The sequence below is a fragment of the Phragmites australis genome, chromosome 6 (assembly GCF_958298935.1).
Source record: "Phragmites australis chromosome 6, lpPhrAust1.1, whole genome shotgun sequence".
Lineage (NCBI taxonomy): Eukaryota > Viridiplantae > Streptophyta > Magnoliopsida > Poales > Poaceae > Phragmites > Phragmites australis.
In genome coordinates, this window is record NC_084926.1 from 1,183,907 (window position 1) to 1,205,569 (window position 21,663).

Consider the following 21,663-nt stretch of genomic DNA (forward strand, 5'->3'; position numbering starts at 1 on the left):
ATCCAAATCTACTGGTTTTGATATGTTCAATACGGTGCAGCATTTCTCTGCGGTAAATTGCTGGCTTAAATGCATGCTGCTTGAACCTTATAATCAGACAGACCATCCAAAATGCAAGTCGAGGCCCAATAGTGGTCTTTCTGCAATTTCGGAGTTGGACTCTGGTTATATAACAGGTAAACTTATACCTACTAAGTACTGATTTGCAATTATATACATGGGTTATACAGTAAAAATAATCTATAATGCAATAATTTATTGCTTATATCATATTTATGTTGTAAATTTCGGAAATTCTAATGTGAGGAAAATTTGTTGTGGGCCGAAACTCAGCAGTTGGCTAGGCCTTCTCACCCTTTGTTTGGCCCAGGCCTGCAGTCACTTGGCTTAAGAGCCGCCAGTTGCTAGGGTTAGGGAGAAGAGCTCCAGGTGAGGATGAAGATTGGGGGCTCCTGCGTCTTGTGCTGGACGGCGGCGGCGGAACGGCTGGGTCCAAGTCTTGCGCTCATGCGTGTGGGGGCTCTGGGCACGGCTGAGGCCATTGCTGGCCGCCGGATCGGCAAGGGGCAACTAGATTAGAGGAGATTTGCTACCTTGAGATAATTGGGAAGCATTACTTAGATATTTTTGTTCACCTTTTTGTTGTTGCATTGAAGTTTCCATATTTATACTCATCATGAAATGTTCAGCAGAACTGGGGCTAAAAGAGGCATTGAATTGTTCGTTACGTTGAGAGAATGTTGTAGTCTTCAGAAAGTTTTAATAGTTTTTTTTTTCTGGAGAACACTATCAAGCTCATATTTTTTCAGTAATACAACTTACAACGTTCAGGGCATTAATTTTGATCAGCATAAATATTTACCTGGTGGCACATTTGTAGCATTATTTATTCTTACCAGATCAGGTAATTCTGTTTCTGGGAAGCCTAATAATTCCGGTGGTGATGGAACGGTATGTGCTATCAAATGAATTTTTTAGTTCAATTCAACATCTTTGTGACTTTGTTGAACTATCTGAAGTGGTTTGTTTAAGCAATTAAATAGCTGTTTCATGGCAGGTATCCTACACCTCTCTCTCATGGTGCAAGAATTGGCTTGGTCCAAAAGTGAACATAACAAGGGCTCCACAGGTATTCTATTTCTGCTAGTCGTGTGATTCTTAGCATGGCAAACTTGAGGCCTGGATATTCATACTTTTGTTTACGCTAATGGAACCTTCACTGACTATTTTCTACTTTCTAGCAGTATATCACAATGTTAATGCACCCTTCATAATTACAACCACATCCTCTTTTTGCAGGCAGAACGTGATGGTTCTGACTTACAAACAAGCATGAACATTGAGCACCATCATAGCCAGGATATACTCCCAAACATGACGAGAGCTCCACATGTGAAGTACATAACCTACTATGAAGATGCTGAAAGTATTCCAGTATGGAGAACAGCAGTATGGGAGCTTGATAAAGGTGCAGATCTAGAGTTTCTTTTCTAATTCGTTTTGTAGTTTGGTTGTAGTGCTTTTCCTTGTACTTGACATTCTGCATTGCTTCCCTGCGAGGATCCTCTTAGTTTTGATCTTTTATTCGTGTGTGTTCCACAATCCACATTCTCCATAGCTATCTTTTGTTCCATATTCGTTACGAAGATCTAATATGAAAGTGCTTTTCCTAACAGCAAATCACAGGAATATTGTTAGGATGCCAGTTCTAATGCGTGAGTTGTGGCTTGAAATGTGGCATGATATGCACTTTGATTCGAAATCAAAATTTGTGACGAAAGGTTTGCTTTAACTAGAACTCTTTGAAAAGTATGATTGTTCCTTGATTCGACTTTCAGTTTTCAAGTTCCTATGCATAAACAGCTTTCCGTGGCCCATTAAGAAACGAAGATTGTCGCTGGGACTATGCAAAGGCTCGGTGTGGCTTTCCAGAACACCGAATACAGGTCTGCAACCTAGTTTTCCACTGTTTCCAGCAACAAGGACATTTTGACATTTTCTACTGATGTCCATCTGGAAATGAGCTCAGACTGAAAAATACATCAACTAAACTCCTTCAACAGTATCTCTGAAGTATGTTGCATTAGTGTTATTTCTTTTGCCCTGTGAAGTACCTGGCATGTTTTATTCACATGCTGCAGATGTTTTGGGCTGAGTAATTTTGTGGTTTGTCGCTCACATGGGAATGATATTTGATTTCCCATTCTTAATCGGCGATGAATTTATTCGGCATGGTAGAACCACGATGAATTGGGGCCCAGCCAAAAGTAGGTCAAATCGTACTCTTATGGGCATTTTGGTACTCTTAATCTTTGAAGCTGGTATATCCAGGCTGAAAACGACACGTTTCAGTACCTATTTGTGGGTGAAGATGGAAGCTATGCCATTTCCAGGACCGTTTAGTTTTTTTGTTAACACCAAATCTTGGTAGCCATGTGTAGCATAAGTATTTCCAATGTGCTGAAAGGGCCATGAGATCGCACTGATTCGTATAGTAAACACGAGTTTGGCTATCTGAGAAATCAAGCAGTAAGAAATTAATGGTCATGAAGAACGGTACGTACTATTACCTGTCAGAAATTGTACAGGTCTCAATTAATCACCTTAGACGTGATTTGTCATTTAGGAAATGAGTGTTAACCGCTCAACAAATATTAAGAATTGATTGATGCGATGCATCTCTAGTGTGAAGTTTGCTTGATGTCAAGGTGTGGCACTTGTTACGGATTAGCTGTGGCATGAGGAGTAATGTAAGTAGCTGGATAATGTAACATTTTCCGAAAATGCTTGACTCATTTGTTTCCGTAGATCGCGATGCCTGTACCGTTCTGCTGTGTAATTTACACCGTTTGATTTTTTTTTTCTGGGATATTCTTTATCAACACTGGACATTTGCATTCTACATCTGTTTCTGCTAGCACGAGCTGCCGTGTGATTATCGATCTCTACTTCAATGTTATCTGTGTGTTCATGGCATCTGTATAAACACAAGATGCAGGATTACTCGTGGTTTACGTCACGCGAAGTTCATTGTTGCGAGACGACGACTCTGTCTTTGTCTTGTGTTGGAGCACGTACTGTGCGCAGCAATTGCATGCTGCGAGGCCAAGTCAAACGAGCACGAGCAGCAATCTGTTGCTCTGTATGGTCGGAGGCGCGTCACGAGCCACGTCATCACCTCTAGCGCTGCCCTCGCCAACTCCCCCAACCAGGCAGCCAAACCAACCACGCGTCGGAGTCGGATTCGAGCCGAGCCCTCTCCGTTGTAGAAGATTCCAGAAGTAAATTTTCCACCACCCGATCCTATAAAGATTCCCTATTTTTTCTCTCTAATCTTTGATTCAGCTATTGAATCAAGAGATGATAGTATAAATAAAATTTCATATAGATCTTTCAAGACAGCGTTCTAGAAAAATTGCTTCCAAAGATCCCCGTCTTCTCTCAACGCGCTTGGAATCCTCCGCGAAAGCTACCTGCCTACTACCTCCCCAGTCCCACCCGTCCCCACCCGCTGCAACGCCGGCCCGGTCCCCATCCAACGGCCACGAGAACCCGCAGGCAGGCATCCCACTCCCTCGCAAGCTGGAGCCCAAGGCGAAGCGATTCCCTCCCGTCCCCCCCGGCCCCGGACCCGGATTCTCTGCATTAATACATCATTAATGCAGAGGATCACTGTTATACAGTAAAATGAGTCTGATGCTACAGTGCTGTGCATTAGTTAATGATACATTACTGTAGCAACAATATCTGGTTCTATATACAGCGTTTCTGTACTGTAGCACGCTACTGTAGATACTGTAGCATACGAATCTGATGTATCCACTCTGAAATCAACGGCTCAGAGCAGACCTAAATGCACTCTACTGTGCTACAGTAGCCTCTCTGCAGTTGCCAGTAGCAACTGCAGAGGATCCCGATCCCCCGGCCCCTTCTCCAAGCACGAAGCAACCAGCCAACTCGGACCCGACGACTCCAGAAGCTTCCTCCATTAATCCAATCTAATCTAATCTCTCTCTATTTATCGCGCTCCTCTCCACCCCCTCCCTCCTGTCCCAGATCCACGCGTTTAGGTAGCTGCGTTTATTGACCTCTGACTCTCGGGGAGATTTATTGCTCTTCTTCCTGATTCGAGCGGCACCGGACGGGAATCGGCTAATGGCGGAGGTAAGGCTCACCCGTTCAATTGCTTGATTTATTTGTTGTTCGGTACCCGCAATGAATTTAGTCGCACGGCGTGCGCAGTGGAGAGGGAGATCTGACATGGTTGTGGCTGTTAATGGCGGCAGGAGGGGTACAAGGTTACGCTGAACGTGTACGACCTGAGCAATGGCCTCGCGCGGCAGCTCTCCACCTCCTTCCTCGGCAAGCCAATCGAGGCCATCTGGTAAGCTCGCGCTCCCTACTTCCCGGATCTCAATCCTACTACAAGCATAACCTATCGAGGCCATCTGGATGTCGCAGGCACACGGGCGTGGTGGTGTACGGGAACGAGTACTACTTCGGCGGCGGGATCCAGGCGTCGCCGGCGGGGACGACACCGTACGGGCGGCCGCTGCGGGCGGTGGAGCTGGGCGTCACGCGCATCCCGCGCGAGGTGTTCGAGGACTACCTCCGCGATATCGCGCCGCGCTACACGGCCGAGACGTATCGCCTGCTCACCCACAACTGCAACAACTTCAGCAACGAGGTCGCGCAGTTCCTCGTCGGCGCTGTCATCCCCGACTACATTCTCAACCTCCCGGCTGAGGTCATGTCCAGCCCCATGGGCCCGCTCATCATGCCCATGATCCAGAACCTCGAGGCCACGCTCCGCAACAACGTCGCGCCGCAGGCCACGCAGTTCGTTCCCACGCCCGCGTCAGTCTCCGTGTCCAGTAAGGCCGCGCCTCCGCCGCCCCCCTCGGAGAAGACCACAACGCCTAGTTCCACCACGGCCGCGGGCGCCGGCGCCAAGAGAGAAGAACCTGCGCCGGCGGCGGAGAAGGCTTCTCCAAATGATCCGCTCGGGAACGCGAGGGGAAAGGTGCAAGAGGAGGTGATGCGGGAGTTCGCGGCGATCATGGCTAGCGGGACGCTGCGGGCGAGCGAGGCGGCGGCGCTGGCAATGCGACGGGTCATGGAGCGCCACGGCAACGGCGCCACAATGCAGCAGGGCTAGACGCTACACTCTGGATGCTTGCTGCGACGCGCTTTGCAAACAGCATCAGGCTGTAACGCATTGCAGCAGATTGAGAATTTCTGCTACTCCGTGCCGCTGCCGCCGTATGAAAACTACGACTATGTTGTCTGTCTGATTATTTTGGTTGTTCATTGCAACCGGACTGCCCGTACCTTTTTCTTAGTTCAATCAAAAATACTAATTTTCTAAAAGATCTCTTAAATCAAAGAGGATTGGTGGGTACTTTAGGTTAATTAATTTGCACCGTTGGATGATTAATTTCACAAGATACGTTAATTTTATGTTCTGAATTGTTACTGCCTGGTTCTTGCATCTTCTACAGATGTTTTCGACACTCTTTTTTTCTGGAAAGACAGTGTCGAATTTATGTTACTGTTCACGGTGCATGTTACCGTTTAGATAGGCTGTTAATTTTTATAATAAATTTTTAGTTTTTAGAAAAAAACAGAAAAGCTCATCTTAATATGTTGATCAATTTTTAGTTTATTTTAGTTATAACTGTTTACCAACTGATGAAGTCAATGACTTTTAATTTGATGTGAACCTTTAGATTTAAGGCGGATGGATGAGATTTGATCCTACAATATTTTTGATAACTGTACTGTGCTACAGTAGGTCTCTAGTTTTCCCATTTGGAAATGAGAAGCCTAATGCCGGTGTTCTTTCATCGATGACATGACGAAAGAAAGTTGTAGTATGATAATAAAAGAGATTGATGGTTAACTCCTAGCGCCCAATTCACCTGCTGCTTAAGAAAAGTCTTGTTTACAACAAAAGATTGTTGGTTAAACGTGGAGGTATGATAGCCCAACCATCTTTACTAAAGACAGCGATAGGATAATAATAGTCCGGAATTGACCATCACGAATCAGAACTATAAAAACTACCGACACCAACCCAATCAACCGGGACTCGCAAGGAAAAGGTGAAGACGACCGGCCAAACGGGACGGCGCCGTGGAAACACGATGGAGAGACCCAAAAGCCACCATAAAAATCATCACCCGTCTTATTCCGTCACACATTAAGTAATAAAAAAACGTATTTTCTATTTGCGGGAAGGAGGGGGGAATCAGGCGCTCCGTACAGCAAGAGTATGTTTAGCTTAGCTTTGTCTCTAAAAATTATTGAAGCTAATTATCTTTAGCTCTAGAAATTTTTATAACCTATAAGCAGATGGACAATCTTTGATTTAAATATATTGTTCTTATTTTAAATTAAAAATAGATATTTAAACTATCCTATTTTATTTTAAAAACTCTAAATCTTATATAAATAATAGTAGAGCCGGAGCTTTATTTGAAATATTCACTTCACCTGTGCGGCCGTGGAGTAAGCAAACCGCTTCAAAAGGGTCGGCGATTGGGACCGTCCGCGCAGGATCGACGGCCTGGATCTCGCGCGAGCTATTTCTGAGCTGTACGGTGTAACCACGCTGGCCCCAGTGCAGCGTTGGGTGGCCTCACCATCCGGTCAGCCCACCGCGATCTGCCCCCTGTTCTGTGCCCGCAGCTCGCTGTGGTCAAGGCTGTGGCCAAGTTTTGCATGCGTACCCCACGGAGCATCTCAGCGTAGTCCTTTTATGGAGAGGAGAAACTTAAGTTAGGAGGACTATAGGACCCACAGAGTACATATTAATATAGCAACTGTGGAAACGAAAAGCATTCGAATGCTTGCCTATACATAATGCTTGATGCATACAAGGAGCCCGATGTCAGGATACTAGGGTCAGTTATATGTATCTTATAATGCGGAGGTTAGAATAATTTTATTCTATCATTAAAAACTAAGAAAAACAATCCACACGCATAGTCTCTATCTCAGCACATATAATCGTGGACAAGTATGATTTTTTGTCTCCGCTTATCTTCTCTTTCTCACACAATCTCTTATCATAATGTGAAAAACTATTTGATCGACTATCTGATAATACCATTGCTTATATAGACTGTCACCCATATATTTCACTACAAATAAATAGATCTAAGGGATCTGTGATTACATTCTTCCTTCTTTACCCACTAACTGTTAACTCTATTATGAATTAGAGGGAGAGGAGAAAGAAAAAATCCTCTTACCCATCAAGTCAGCGTTTACCACTAACCATAAGTGAGTTTTTTATGATGCATATATATATAGTATCTTATAACTAAGAGATGAGGTGTTAAGTATGAACGATCCAATAATTATCTAAGTAACTTTTTTATGTTCCAAGTCAAATGGATATCCACTAGGTACTATTATTTTCCTTTAAATAAATACTAAAAACAAATCCTAAGTTTTAAAAATAAGCGGGGGAAGCACGTGGAGTGCTAATTTGATTTATTGATGGGATAAGAAATAGTACTCCACGGTGGACCAAATTGCATCTCGGTAACCCCACACAATACCCCGCAGCAAAGGCAACAAAGAGGCCAGCCTCAGAGAAACCCCAAACGTGCGAGACATCGTTACTGTGAAAGGTCACCAGCTCACCCTATCTTTCACAAATCCCCTCGCGAACACCAACCACGCCAGTGCCCAATCACTCAAGGCCACGTTACCCTCTTCCTCCATTTAATTGGCCAGTTTCTGTGTTTGGTGTTAGGCTCGAGGCACCAGAAGAGCCATGGTAGTCCGGACCTAATCAAGTGCTCCAATCCCCACGCCTCCGAGCCTACTCCTTCGGGTCCGACCCTAGACGTGATAAACCTCATGGACCCCTCAATCTTTAGCGTATTACGAACAAGTAAAAACACCTTTGTTGCCAATTCAAATTTGGAATAATTTATTTCAGAAACACATCACGTGAAAGCTCACGTAACACCTCGCATAAAAAAAGACACGCAAATGAAATCAGATGTTCATGTGTCACTTTAGGTCTTGCTAATTGTAAGTTGTTTGGCAATTTGTTATATGTTAGTATGAGTTTTGTGATTATTGGATATATAGAAATGAACATAATTTATTTGATGGACCTTAACTTTATTATTTCCTTGTAAGAAATTGTGCGAGTTATTTAAGATAACTACAAACACCTTCCATATATCACAAATTACAAAGTTTGTATCTAAACAACAAGTTACACTATAATAATTTATCTTACTTTCTTTGATCGGAAAATATAGAACCATTGGAGCAAAGAAATAGAAGTGCCAAAAAATAACATTGAGTGGCTTTAGGGAGGTTTACCTAACCTTCCTAACAACCACGCATGCTTAGCTTGATGCTGGTTCAGCTAATGATGTCTCCCTATATTTACATGCATGCAACATCTATATAGATTATGGAGTCTGATGAACTCTAAACATCCTATATACCAACGGTGAATTATTTTTGCACACATGTATCCTAATAAGTGTTAGGAGAGCATACCATGCATACATACTATAACATTAGAATTTATCATGAACATATAGTCTCATAATTTTCTATTTATTACTACATAATATTACTTAGATCTCTATATAAAATGACTCATTTAGTTGACCGGACGAAGTGACTTCCAAAGTAGCTCCGTTGATAGCGAGATAAAAAATTTAATATACATTTAACAATTCATTCGAGGACCACTTTGCAAAATATCTGGCCGCAGCCTGGCATCCGAACCTTCCCGAACCTGAGTCCTTGCACACCATACCGAGCCATCCTCAAACCCGCACACATGCCTCTCAGTCTCTCTCCCCCTATGCATCTCCCTCTCTCTCTCTCTCATCTTGTAGTAGTAACTCTTCTTCTCTTCTTCCGAAGCGGTGCCAACTGAAGCGAGCGAGCGAGCGCGCTCCACCCACCAAATTCCGACGCCTCCGCCTCCGCCTCCGAGCTCGCCGCGGCCACTTCCGATCGAGCATTGGATCCCTCCCCGCCCGCCGCCTGTTCGGCGGCTCATCGCGGATTGTTTTTGAGGCTTTTCGCGACCCCTGGGTCTCGAGATCGCGCTCAATCGGTAATGTGGGCTCTGATCCCTTCGTTTCCCGCGAGTTTGAGCCCGATTCCTCTGGCTTCGACGCTAATTTCTGCTGTTTTTGGTCGGTTTCCCGTGGTTGCAGAATGGCGCAGAGCAATTGGGAAGCGGATAAGATGTGAGCGATTTTGATGTGTTTTCCGGCTGGTTTCTGTGTTTTTTATCTGCTCGATTAGGGTTGATTTTCGGTGCTCGTGGTGCAGGCTCGATGTGTATATCTATGATTATTTACTGAAGAGGAACCTGCAGACGACGGCGAAGGCGTTCATGGCGGAGGGGAAGGTTGCTGCTGATCCAGTCGGTAATCATCACCACTGCTTCTGTTACTTCGTTCCCTTTGTATTTGCTTCTGGGTTAGGTTTTTTGTTTGTGACGAGACTTTGGCTATTGGCTGGGGCGTGAATTTGAAGTCGCAGCCTTGAGCTTAATGAGGACTGTGAATTTGAGTTTCGGTTTGGAGGAGATGGGGTTTTTTTTGTCCTAAAATTGGGCGCGTGATTTGGAATCTGAAATCATCTATAGATTGATGTTCAGCCAAATGAGAACAGAGGATTCGAAATTCAAAGGGACCTAGAAAGTTTTGTGCAAAATTTGTGCAGAGAAGCTCTAAAGTAATGTGGTAGCTTTGAAACTTGATGAGGAGTTGGTGAAACTTAAGGTGAGATAGGTTCATAATTTTCGCGGGAAATCGCGGGATTTTATTTCCCAAGCTAGGCACACAAAAGAGTTGTCGTTAGCTATTGTTGTTGAGACTTGAGAGGATTCTTAGCGTGCTATGGACGTTTTGCATGCTTGTGCACATGAATTTTGATGAAGGCAGCAATTAATGATGCATTCGGTGGCATAACAAACTTTTTGTCGTTATTTTGTTTGTCGAGAGTTCTTTAGTTCAAATGTAATAATTTTAGAATCTGAAATGTATGTTTTACCTTTTCTTATGTTCTTTCCATTTTCCTATTTATATTTAAAGTATATCGATTTAGGTAATTGCTAGCATTTGTAGTTGTCAGGTGCATGGTGTTATTGTATGAATGGATTGGAGATGCATGCAAGGCAGAAGCTGCATGGGTGGCATTCATGTAGCAAACACGATGCATCTTGACATATATAGTCACTACTCACCGAAAAGCTACTAGTGGTGATCTAGCTAAATGCTGTTGTTATTTTATCCAACACTCTTCAATTGGATCTCATCTTGCTATGTTTTGCTCAAGCGTTAAAGTTTGCCTGAAGATTCAGATAGTAGGAAAACTACTTTATCACTTGTTTAGTGGAGTTTATTACACAGATGCTACAGAGATGTAGTTTTGGGGAAGCTACAGTGGATCTTCATATACGTGTCTTTTCAACACAAGCAAGCATGATAAAAATAGAAATTAACAACAACCATTAACCTGCTAATTTATTTAGTAGAAAAGAATTTTTTTTAATGCAACTGGGTGACATGCTTGTAGAGCAACTGCGAAACTCAACTAGCTGGTAATATAACTGCAGCTGTGTATCAGAATTGGATATCTGTAACTTCTAGAAAGTAGAAACCACACTGTTCTATATTATGTTTTGAGAAGTAATAATTGATGCATGGTGGTTTTATCTGAAAGAGGCCCTCCTCAATGGCTAGTGCCTCATACGCATTGTAGTAACAGGAAGTGGAAAGCGGCACCAATATAAATTAGCATACATGACAGGAATGCAGTGCTAAACTTGGTGTAAATATCCTTAGGAAATGGAGAGTGAAATAGTACCAATGTACCATCGCTGTTTTAGACTTCTTGCTTACCAAATCCAGGCTTGCTAGAAAGGGCTAACTGGTACCACTTGTCACATGAAAACCTCCCTAACAACTGTCATATCAGAACCTTTAACCCTTGTATGTAGAAGATACTGTCTTGCAAAGATGCCTAACATCCCATCTGATACAAGAATACCTATGAGTTATAACTGATATATAGATACCTGCCCACTTCAAGACCACTTTTATGTGATTTCTTTGGAACAATCTTTCTCCATTAGTTTGTTTGCATAGGAGACTCATCCAAGTATCATTATGTTGTACTTGACTCACAAATTGTGATGCAGCAATTGATGCTCCTGGAGGGTTTCTCTTTGAGTGGTGGTCTGTCTTTTGGGATATATTCATTGCAAGAACAAATGAGAAGCATTCTGAGGTTGCAGCAGCATACCTCGAGGTATCTTGGGATTGTTCAATGCACCATGCATATATTGTTATTTTGATCTCACTGACTATACAACACTTTGCAAATATAGGCACAGCAAATAAAAGCAAGAGAGCACCAGCAGCAGATGCAGATGCAGCAGTTGCAACTCATGCAGCAAAGACATGCTCAACTTCAGCGAATTAATGCAAGCCATCCTTCGCTTAATGGTCCATTAAATGCTTTAAACTCTGATGGCATTTTGGGGCCATCAACAGCTAGTGTTTTAGCTGCCAAGATGTATGAAGAGCGCTTGAAGCACCCACATTCAATGGACGCCGAGGGGTCGCAGCTTCTTGATGCTAGCAGAATGGCTCTTCTCAAGTCAGCAGCAACAAACCATGCAGGGTGATACCCCACCCCCCATTTTTCTCTTATACACTTCTACAAAAGTAAAAGGGGAGAGGTTAAAATTGATATGTTTGTGGTAGTCTCACTAAACACATCATTTTGTGGAATTAGGCAATTAGTTCCTGGGACTCCTGGAAATGTGTCTACAACTCTGCAGCAAATCCAGGCTCGGAATCAGCAAACAATTGTGGGTTATTAGTCCCATGTTGTGTCATTTCTGTTTGCAATTTCTTCCACCAGTTCATTAAATGTATGCGCTAATAACCCAAATGTTCTTTCTAACAGGATATTAAGAGTGAAGGTAACATGGGAGTGCCCCAGAGATCGTTGCCCATGGATCCATCATCCTTATATGGACAGGGAATAGTTCAGCCTAAACCTGGATTGGGTGGTGCAGGTGCGCCCTTTCCCCAGTGTGTTGTGAATTCCTCCTATGTCACTAAAGCTGGCACTCCACTATAAAGGCACCTTCTGTAGAACACCCTGCCCTTGCTGCTACAGATACATATTGCCCCCCCAGTCACATATAAGTGACGTTTCGGGCATCGACATGGTCCCCATAACGTAGTTTCGAACACTAGTTTCTATTGCAATATATTTACAGTGTACCAAATCTACTCATCATTTTCAGATGTTCAATCTCAATGTATAGTGGTATTGATGGTCAAAGTTTAGATACTTTGACTGCATACAACCCAAAACTTCCCTTATTTGTGACCGGAGGAGGGAGTAATAGCAATCTGTAATAGGAAAAATGGAAAATAGGAATATTTTACACATCTCAAATAATATTTGGTTTTGCAAATTTATGTTTGGAAGCTGGCTGCATCTTACATTGTAACTACAGTTCTATTGTTCTATCATTCTTGAACTGGAAATGAATCCTGATAAAGAACTTTTAGAACGAGATATGGGTTAGTTGTCTTGTATTAACTTTTGACAGCTAAGATTGTGCTATACCAATATAGTCTTGCAACACATGGATACGAAAGCAAGCAATTAACTAACTACAATGGTTTTTCTTTTGGTTGGCGGGGACCGTCTCTCGTATATAATGTGAAAAATTCATTTCAAGAAGATTGTGCATTTCTCGTTCTGTATGTTCTTCTTTTGAGATACCTTCTGTTATCAACAGGACTGAACCAAGGTGTGAGTGGTTTACCGTTGAAGGGCTGGCCATTAACTGTAAGCTCTGCAAAAAATTATTGCCTTATGTGTTCATGTTTTTATTTGGAATCTAACCACCTATCAATACTGGTGCTACCATCTTACAGGGAATTGATCAATTGCGGCCAAATTTAGGTGCTCAAATGCAGAAGCCATTTCTTTCAACTCAGTCACAGTTTCAACTTATGTCACCACAACAGCAGCAGCAATTCTTAGCACAGGCCCAAGCACAAGGGAACCTTAGCAACTCAACCAATTATGGGGATATTGATCCCCGCAGATTTACAGCACTGACCAGGGGTGGGTTGAACGGTAAAGACGGACAACCTGCTGGAACTGATGGGTGCATTAGTTCCCCTATGCAGTCCAGTTCACCGAAAGTCAGACCAGATCAAGAGTATCTCATGAAGGTTGGCTTGCTTTAGAAGTTTGCTTTCTTTGCATAGAGTTTTAATCTTGAAGTTTGTATATTCCCTGGCTCCGGTTTGTTGGAATCTAACTGTATCCTAAAACTATCCATATGCAGCAGACATCTTCGCAGGAACCGCAGGAACAGCTTCAACAGCAGCATCAGCAGAACCACCAGCAGCAGCAGAGCCAGCAGCAACAAATGCAACAGGTACTGACAGTGTGCCCAATCTATGCATTTCATTTTCTGTTCTTGATAGGTAATTTGCATGTGGACTTGTCCCTGTTAAATTGAAACTGCAAATCTTCCCAGCAATACCGTGTCTTGTGCCTCTATCGCTGCACTTCTATCAACAAATTACAAACTTATTATGAAGTACTTTGATATAGTGTGTACAATGGAATTAAGACGTTTATCTGAGAAAGCCTTAAGATACAAGATTGTGTGGTGGTGATGTTCTGCAGCCTTACCATTCTTTTGAATTCTGATTATTCTAAGGCATTCAATGAGGGTAATATGGTCTTTTTCAATAATACCATGGTTTTTATGAAGATGACAAAATGACATGAAATTGTCGATGGAGGAAATAATAGTTTTGTTGATAATGATACCAAGAGGGAATATCACGCAGAAGTGACGTGTGAAGAACATTGCTGGCGGCATCAGAATCAATGGAATATAAAGTTTGGATGCTAAATTTTACAATTATGCAGATCCCAGCAGGATGAAACTAGAAATCAGTGACAAGTATGTCCTAGGAGAATCGGTTCTATAACTCTCTGTAACTACATTCTAATGCATATATTCTTTGTGTTCTCATATACAATATGAGAAAAGCTGGTGAGATCAGCCAGGGAAGTTGTTGGGAATGCCCCAGTCCTGGTTCTACCACTGAGTTGAACTACATGAATTGAATGTTTCTATTAACTTAGTGGTAGGACTTTAGTAGTATACTTTTGCTACTGATGTGGATTGGCCCTAAAGCCCATAACAGTTACTATAATTTATATGCCACATTTCTTTTTGCGATATTTTCCCCTTTTGCATATAATTGAGGCCAGTTTGGCCAAAGAAACTGACATGGTATTTACTCTAAAGGATAAGTGGAAAGTTGCCTTTTTCATACATTGAAGACCAGTTTGGCAAATGACATATAAATTTGCATAGATTTTATTTTCTCTTAACGGGTGCATACTAAATGTTAATGCTCCATGGCAATCTATTTCAGTTTTTCTTTCGAGATGGCAAACTATTTCATTTTTTGAAATAACTAATTCTGAACAATCGGCTATTTATCCTTATATTAAAGGATAAGAGGAAAGTTGCCTTTTTCATACATTGAAGACCAGTTTGGCAAATGACATAAATTTGCATACTTTATAAAGATTTTATTTTCTTTTAACGGGTGCATACTAAATGTTAATGCTCCGTGGCAATCTATTTCAGTTTTTCTTTCGTGATGGCAAACTATTTCTTTTTTGCAATAACTAATACTGAACAGTCGGCTATTTATCCTTATATTTATTTCAATTGGATAGTTATTTGCTATTTGGTTCTTAAGAACTGATGTGCTTGCCGTTTATCTTATATTTGATCCTTGTTTCTGTAATTATTTATTTTTTCCAGAGCAATAGAAAAAGAAAGCAACCTGCATCTTCTGGACCAGCAAATAGTACTGGTACTGGAAACACTGTGGGTCCTTCAGCCAATTCTCCACCATCTACACCATCCACACATACGCCTGGGGATGGACTTGGAATGGCTGGTAATATGCACCACGTACCGAAGAATCTAATGATGTATGGGGCGGATGGAACTGGGCTCGCCTCCTCTTCAAATCAAATGGTTATAGCTTTTACTCTTCATTTAAACTTACACCTGGATGTATATAATGATTATTATATGTTATATGGATAAGGAACACAATTGTTGTATGTGACAGGATGATCTGGACCATTTTGGTGATGTTGGCTCTTTGGATGATAATGTTGAATCCTTTTTATCCAATGACGAAGGAGATGCCAGAGATATTTTTGCTGCACTCAAAAGAAGTCCTGCAGAGCCTAACCCAGCAGCTTCAAAAGGTGACATTTTTTTATTATTGTTTTTGCAAACGTCAAATAACATGGCCTTTTGTTTTTAGGTTTTACCTTCAGTGAAGTTAATTGTTGGCGCACAAGCAACAGCAAAGTTGTTTGCTGCCACTTCTCTTCAGATGGCAAGATTTTGGCTAGTGCTGGACATGAGAAGAAGGTATCAGTAAATGTCATGCAATTGGGATTTCTGTTCTATTAGAAAGTGGCACCTTTTTTGCACCTCTGACTTTTCTGAATATGGCTTACTTAATTTTTGTTGTAGGCTGTACTTTGGAACATGGAAACTTTCCAGACACAGTATACACCAGAAGAGCATGCCCTTATTATTACTGATGTCCGTTTCAGACCTAACTCTAGTCAACTGGCAACATCATCTTTCGATAGAACTATTAAACTATGGAACGCCGCAGATGTAAGTTCTCTTTACATGTCCTTTTGCAATCAGGAGATTATGCTATTGTGCCTCCTATAGCAATGCTACCATTATGCTTATGCATTCTGCACACTAGTGCAGATATGGACTTTGTTTTATAGTATTGGTCATTGCAGTAAATGTAATCACAGCTATTCCATATTGTCCATGTCTCAGAAGGTAACAAGGCCCAATCATGGCATGAGTGAATTGGCATGTAAATATTATATGTATGTCCCTTTTCGCGGCTTGATCTGCAAATTGTATTATATTATGAATGTCCTAGTTCAATACATCAATATCCGATAATTGGTTAAGTATGTGATTTGTGTGACCAGGCTTCACCCTTGAGTTTGAAGTTACTTATATATGTACTTTCATTTGGTACAGTATTACTCATGTAACTTGTTTTGCAGCCTGGATTCTCTTTGCATACGTTCACTGGGCATAACTTCCAGGTCACATCATTAGATTTTCATCCAAAGAAGACAGACCTTTTGTGCTCTTGTGATGGCAGTGGTGATATCCGGTACTGGAATGTGACCCAGCGTACGTGTTTGCGTGCCATAAAGGTTGGTACTATACTTTTTACGCCTTGAAATTCCCTAAATGATTGTGTGGAAAAAAAGAACTTATAGATTTTATAACTCATAGTTTTGCCCGATTCTGTCTTCCTTGTGCAGGGTGGTACTGCCCAAGTTCGATTTCAACCTAATGCTGGACAGTTTCTAGCCGCAGCTGCTGAAAATGTGGTTTCCATATTTGATATTGAGACGCATGGCAAAAAACACACCCTACAGGTTCTGCTCTTAAACACCAGAATATCTTCTTTTCTTTCCTTTTTTCTTTTATCAAAAAGTTCTCTTGCTACACTTTACTTCAGCATCCTGCACATGCACATCTTGATCCCTCATCATACTCTCTGCAATTCAATATGACATTACTGCATTATTGTGCATGATTTTCCTCTGTTGTGTAGTGAATCTCTTCCTTTTTCTGTGTTGGACCTGCAATTAATTGGGTTTTGCCATGTAATGTGATCCTGATGTACTTGATTTTCAATCTCAGGGCCATAACTCAGATGTGCAGTCAGTGTGCTGGGACAACAGTGGGGAATACCTTGCCTCTGTCAGTCAGGACCTAGTTAAAGTTTGGTCAATATCATCAGGAGAGTGCATTCATGAGCTTAGCTCCAATGGAAACAAGTTCCATTCTTGTGTGTTCCACCCGAACTATACCAATCTCTTGGTTATTGGAGGCTACCAGGTAATTATGGCTCTCCTATTGAGTCTAATCATCTCTACTTTAATTTGACTTGATCTTTTGGAGGAAGTGTATGGCAGTATTTTTGTACAAGTAAACTTGTCTCCTAGATGTTTTTGTTTCATCTCTGTTGACAAGAATATGCATAATCCAATACACCTGATGTTGGACAGTTAGCAGATTCCTATTTAACAATGAGACGCAAGCAGAAGCCTGTTAATGCATCCTGTTGTGTCAAGTCTTATTAGCAATAGCACTTCCCCCTTCTCTAGGCATAGTCTACGTATGGTGTTGGAATCACCGATCACAGATTCAGCAAGTCCGATCACATTGATCTGTGTAGCTTATTTTCTGGAAGTTTCTCATTAACATTCTGATCGTGCAGTCTCTGGAGCTATGGAACATGGTGAAGAACCAGAGCATGACGGTGCAAGCTCATGAAGGTCTAATCGCGGCATTGGCTCAATCACAAGTCACTGGGATGGTGGCTTCTGCGAGCCATGACAATTCTGTCAAGTTGTGGAAATAACGATAACAGCACTAATGGTGCATCTAGATAGCTTTTTTCCCTGGATAATTGATATTTACGGCAGAGGCATAAATGGTGGTGAGCTGGGTGCCGTGGGCGATTGTGTTGTACTCAGGCAAATAAAGAAGAGTAGTAGCTAGGTGCCTGTCGCGGTTGAGCTGTTTAGAGCTTATTGCAGTGAGTTTGTGGGTGGGTTATATTTATCTTGATAGGCTGTTTGTGTAGCTCAGAAAACAACAAAAAAGAAAAGAACAAAGGCTTAAAGGTGGGCCGACTGTTTTATGTTTATTTATGTTGTATCATATGTAACATTCCCTGTTTCGATTGGAACTCGCTGCAATTTGCTTCCGGCAGTTGGTTGGGATTTCGCCAGTTGTGTGACTGTACTTTTAATGTGCTCAGGCCCGGCCCTGGAGGGGGGGGGGGGGGGGAGCGGGGCAGCCGCCCCGGGCCCCCAAATCCTAGGGCCCCCATTACTCCATTAGAGTTTTTTTTTAATCTGTATTTTTGATTTTTGTCGGCCACTCGGCCTGTCGCCCACGCCCAATCGCCCACGCACGCTTGTCTGCGTGTGCTCTCCGATCACTGACGTTGCTGAGTGACTGGCCCTGCTGACGCATCACGCACGGCACCGAGCGTCCGAGCCGCCGACCGACGCCAGACGCTGAGACACGGACGCCTAGACCGAGAACGTCAGACGCCAATCGCCACTGTACAAATTACAATCACATCATCCAATTTCTATTTCGAGATAGATTTGTTTTTGGTGTTTGTAAATTGTGAATCCGATAGTTCGTTTGTTCGTGATCAATTTTCAAAGTATGTATATCAATTGTTAATTTGTTTTAATTTTCAGCGGGAAGACGCCGAGATGGTGGCTCGTCTAGTCGTCTTAGTCGACGAATTGGTGATTGGGGACAACGGTGAGACGGTAACTTGGCCTAATCGTTGAGATAATAACTCGTCTTAATCGTCTAGTTGGTGATCCTTGTAGTATTTCAACCACTAATATATTTTCTTTTTAATTTTCAGCATGTTCTTGAATTATGTCTTCTAGAAAGTACGCATCTGGCAGCGAAAAAAGGAAAAAAAAAGGAAACGAGTAGATGAGTTGGTGGAATCACAAAAAGGAGCCATTAATAAATTTTTTAAGAGTAATACGAGCAGTTCAAAGATCCCGGATGAGTTGGCGATAGCTGTTATGGAGGAACAACCTAATGAGAATTCAGAAGACCAATGCCATACAGAAGAAAATATTGATACCAATAGGGATGATAACAATGTGAGTGATCATGAGCATATATTTAAATCATCTGCTAGTGTTGATGAACAACCGTTTTTTTCTATGGATATCTATGATCCACGAAATTGGGGTAATCTTGATAATAAAGCTAGGGACGTATTAGTTGAGAAGGGACCTATAAGAGAAGAAAATCTTAAATTTTCTTTAGATGGTAACTCAAGGTATTTTTCGTATGCTCATTATTCTAGAATAATTAGAATAATGAGCAATGGAGATGTACATGACAGAAAATGATTGGTTTATTCTAAGCATGTTGACAAAGTGTTTTGCTTCTGTTGTAAGATTTTCAAATCTAACAATAGCAAAAGTTCATTAGGAGATAATGGATTTAGAGATTGGAGGCATCTTAGTGAAAGGCTCAAAGAACATGAAACTAGCGTCGAGCATATTACTAGCACAAGGTCTTGGAATGAATTAAGTACTAGATTGAGAAAAATGAAATAATTGACAAAGATTTGCAACAGGAAATCATAAAGGAGAAAGAACGGTTGAAGCAAGTTTTGTTTCGAATAGTTGCCATAGTTAAATATCTTGGTAAACGAAATTTGGCTTTTAGATGATCTAGTGAGCAGCTTTATAATGATAACAATGGTAATTTCTTAGCTTGTGTTGAGATGATTGTAGAATTTGATTTGGTAATGCAAGACCACCTTAGGCGCATTCAAAACAATGAAATTCATTATCATTATCTCAGTCACAAAATTCAGAATGAGTTGATTTCTCTTTTAGCTTCCAATGTTACAAATACTATCTTAAAGATTGTCAAAGAGGCTAAATATTTCTCTATTATCCTTGACTGTACCCCTGATGTGAGTCATGAAGAATAAATGACTTTGATAGTTCGATGTGTTAATATGTCTAAGAGGAAAACAAAAATTGAGGAGTACTTTCTTGAGTTTTTGAAGGTGGATGACACATCTGGTTTGAAGCTTTTTAATGTATTGCTTGAGTCTATGAAGTCATTTGGTCTTAATATTGCTAATATAAGGGGTCAAGATTATGACAACGTTTCAAATATGAAAGGAAAACACCAGGGGGTAAAAAAAGGTTGCTTGATATCAATCCAAGAGCTTTGTATATGCCATGTGCTTGCCACAGTCTTAATATCACTCTTTGTGACATGGCAAAATTATGTGTTAAAGCTATTTTATTTTTCGGTATTGTGCAACGAATATATGTATTATTTTCTGGTTCCACCAAAAGATAGAAAGTATTACTTGACCATGTTCCAAGTTTGACTGTAAAATCATTGAGCAATACCCGTTGGGAGAGTCGAATCAACAGTGTTAAAGCAATTAGATATCAAGCTTCTTATCTAAGGTCAGCTTTGTCTGAGTTATATCAAGCTTGTGATACCGAACCCAAGGACAAGAGTGATGCAAAAAATTTATTCGATGTTCTTGGTAGCTTTGAGTTTACACTTGGCATGGTTATTTGGTATGATATTTTATTTGATGTAAATACTGTGAGCAAGAAGTTGCAATCATCATTTATATGCATCGACTCTACCTTGCACCAAATTGAAGGTATGATTCAATACTTTGACAAGTACAGAAATGAAGGGTATGCATTTAGTTTGAACATTGCTAAAGACCTTGCATCTGAAATGGGTGTTGAGCCATCGTTTCCAGTAAAACGTCGGGCTCTTAGGAAGAAACAATTTGATGAAATTGATTGTAATGAAGAAATACTGCAAGCCGAGAAGGCATTTGAAGTTAATTACTTTTTGGTCATGGTTGATATGGCAACAACTTCATTGAAAAATAGATTTGAAGAATTCCAAGTGTTTCAAGGTATATTCGGGTTTTTACTGAGTTCAAAAGCCTTGAAGTCACTGAATAATATTGAACTAATAGATTGTTGCACTAAATTTACAAAAACTTTCTATCTGCATGGTTCATCTGATGTGGATTTAAATGATCTAATATTTGAATTAAGGGTTATACAATTGACTTTGTCGGATAGAATAATGTCTGCTATGGAGGTTTTTGAATTTGTTAGAGAAGTGGACTGCTATCCTAATGTTTCTATTGCTTATCGAATCTTATTTACTGTACCTGTGACTGTGGCATCTGCTGAAAGAAGCTTTTCAAAGTTGAAGTTATTGAAGAACTATTTGAGGTCAGTAATGTCTCAAGAAAGGCTAACTGGTTTGGCGACCTTATGCATTGAGAAAAATTTACTAGATGAGATTGATATTGATACAATCATTATTGACTTCGCTTCTGTAAATGTTAGAAGAAATTGTTTAGGATGATCTCCACAGGTAAAATTACAATCATATGCAATTTTACTTTGTAAGCTTAGCTACATTCATTGTGTCTAACATGTATAATCATATTCTTATATTTGTTTTAGATTTATGATAAGCTGGCTTCTGTTTTTAAATTGGGTGATGGAGTCGTGATTGCTAATCTTGGTGCTGATAAATACAGAGACTTGATTGAGAAGTATGTCTTTATTTTTTCCTATCATATAGTCATATGTCTCGTATACATCTTGTTTTCTCTATTTATGTTATTGTGTACTGGGGCATGCTATTTTTTTTCATATGATACATACAACTGCTATTTGTTTGATATAAAAAATAATACTATTGCTTTGAACCACTGTGGTACTTAAATATTTTAAAATTTATATTTAATAGGGCTCTATTTTTAATCTCAACTCGGACCACCAAAATATCAGGATCGGCCCTGAATGTGCTTGATCAGCATGGATGATGCACTGAGGATAAGCGACTGTTGGAATGATGTAAGATATTGCAGGGAATAGCAGCAAAGATATCTTGGAAAT

At 41.0% G+C, this 21,663-nt stretch overlaps 3 protein-coding genes across 8 annotated transcripts; all 3 read left to right on the forward strand.

The window, feature by feature from the left end:
• LOC133920949 (phospholipid--sterol O-acyltransferase-like) lies at positions 1–2,871 on the forward strand. Of its 3 annotated transcripts, none has more exons than XM_062365605.1 (6): positions 1–176; positions 334–951; positions 1,058–1,129; positions 1,300–1,468; positions 1,677–1,781; positions 1,864–2,871. In XM_062365605.1, exons 2-6 carry the CDS (start codon positions 682–684, stop codon positions 2,004–2,006), a joined length of 759 nt encoding a protein of 252 aa, XP_062221589.1. In that variant the 5' UTR covers positions 1–176; positions 334–681; the 3' UTR covers positions 2,007–2,871. The 3 variants fall into 3 exon arrangements, with proteins under 3 accessions (XP_062221589.1, XP_062221590.1, XP_062221588.1); XM_062365606.1 differs by having other exon boundaries at positions 337–951; XM_062365604.1 differs by having other exon boundaries at positions 371–951.
• Positions 2,872–3,944: 1,073 nt separating this feature from the next.
• On the forward strand, positions 3,945–5,481 carry LOC133920950 (uncharacterized). Its single transcript, XM_062365607.1, has 3 exons — positions 3,945–4,164; positions 4,287–4,384; positions 4,462–5,481. The coding sequence occupies exons 1-3, from the start codon at positions 4,156–4,158 to the stop codon at positions 5,156–5,158; spliced, it is 804 nt and encodes a 267-aa protein (XP_062221591.1). The 5' UTR covers positions 3,945–4,155; the 3' UTR covers positions 5,159–5,481.
• A 3,335-nt stretch (positions 5,482–8,816) lies between these two features.
• Positions 8,817–17,931, forward strand: LOC133920951 (transcriptional corepressor LEUNIG_HOMOLOG-like). Of its 4 annotated transcripts, none has more exons than XM_062365612.1 (18): positions 8,817–9,103; positions 9,207–9,239; positions 9,325–9,422; positions 11,201–11,310; positions 11,390–11,685; positions 11,800–11,875; positions 11,974–12,085; positions 12,821–12,873; positions 12,963–13,265; positions 13,385–13,474; positions 14,891–15,109; positions 15,207–15,348; positions 15,408–15,517; positions 15,623–15,772; positions 16,189–16,344; positions 16,456–16,572; positions 16,841–17,038; positions 17,421–17,931. In XM_062365612.1, exons 2-18 carry the CDS (start codon positions 9,208–9,210, stop codon positions 17,562–17,564), a joined length of 2,406 nt encoding a protein of 801 aa, XP_062221596.1. In that variant the 5' UTR covers positions 8,817–9,103; position 9,207; the 3' UTR covers positions 17,565–17,931. The 4 variants fall into 4 exon arrangements, with proteins under 4 accessions (XP_062221596.1, XP_062221594.1, XP_062221592.1 ...); XM_062365610.1 differs by having other exon boundaries at positions 8,819–9,108; positions 13,382–13,474; XM_062365608.1 differs by having other exon boundaries at positions 8,819–9,103; positions 13,382–13,474.
• The last annotated feature ends 3,732 nt before the right edge of the window (positions 17,932–21,663 follow it).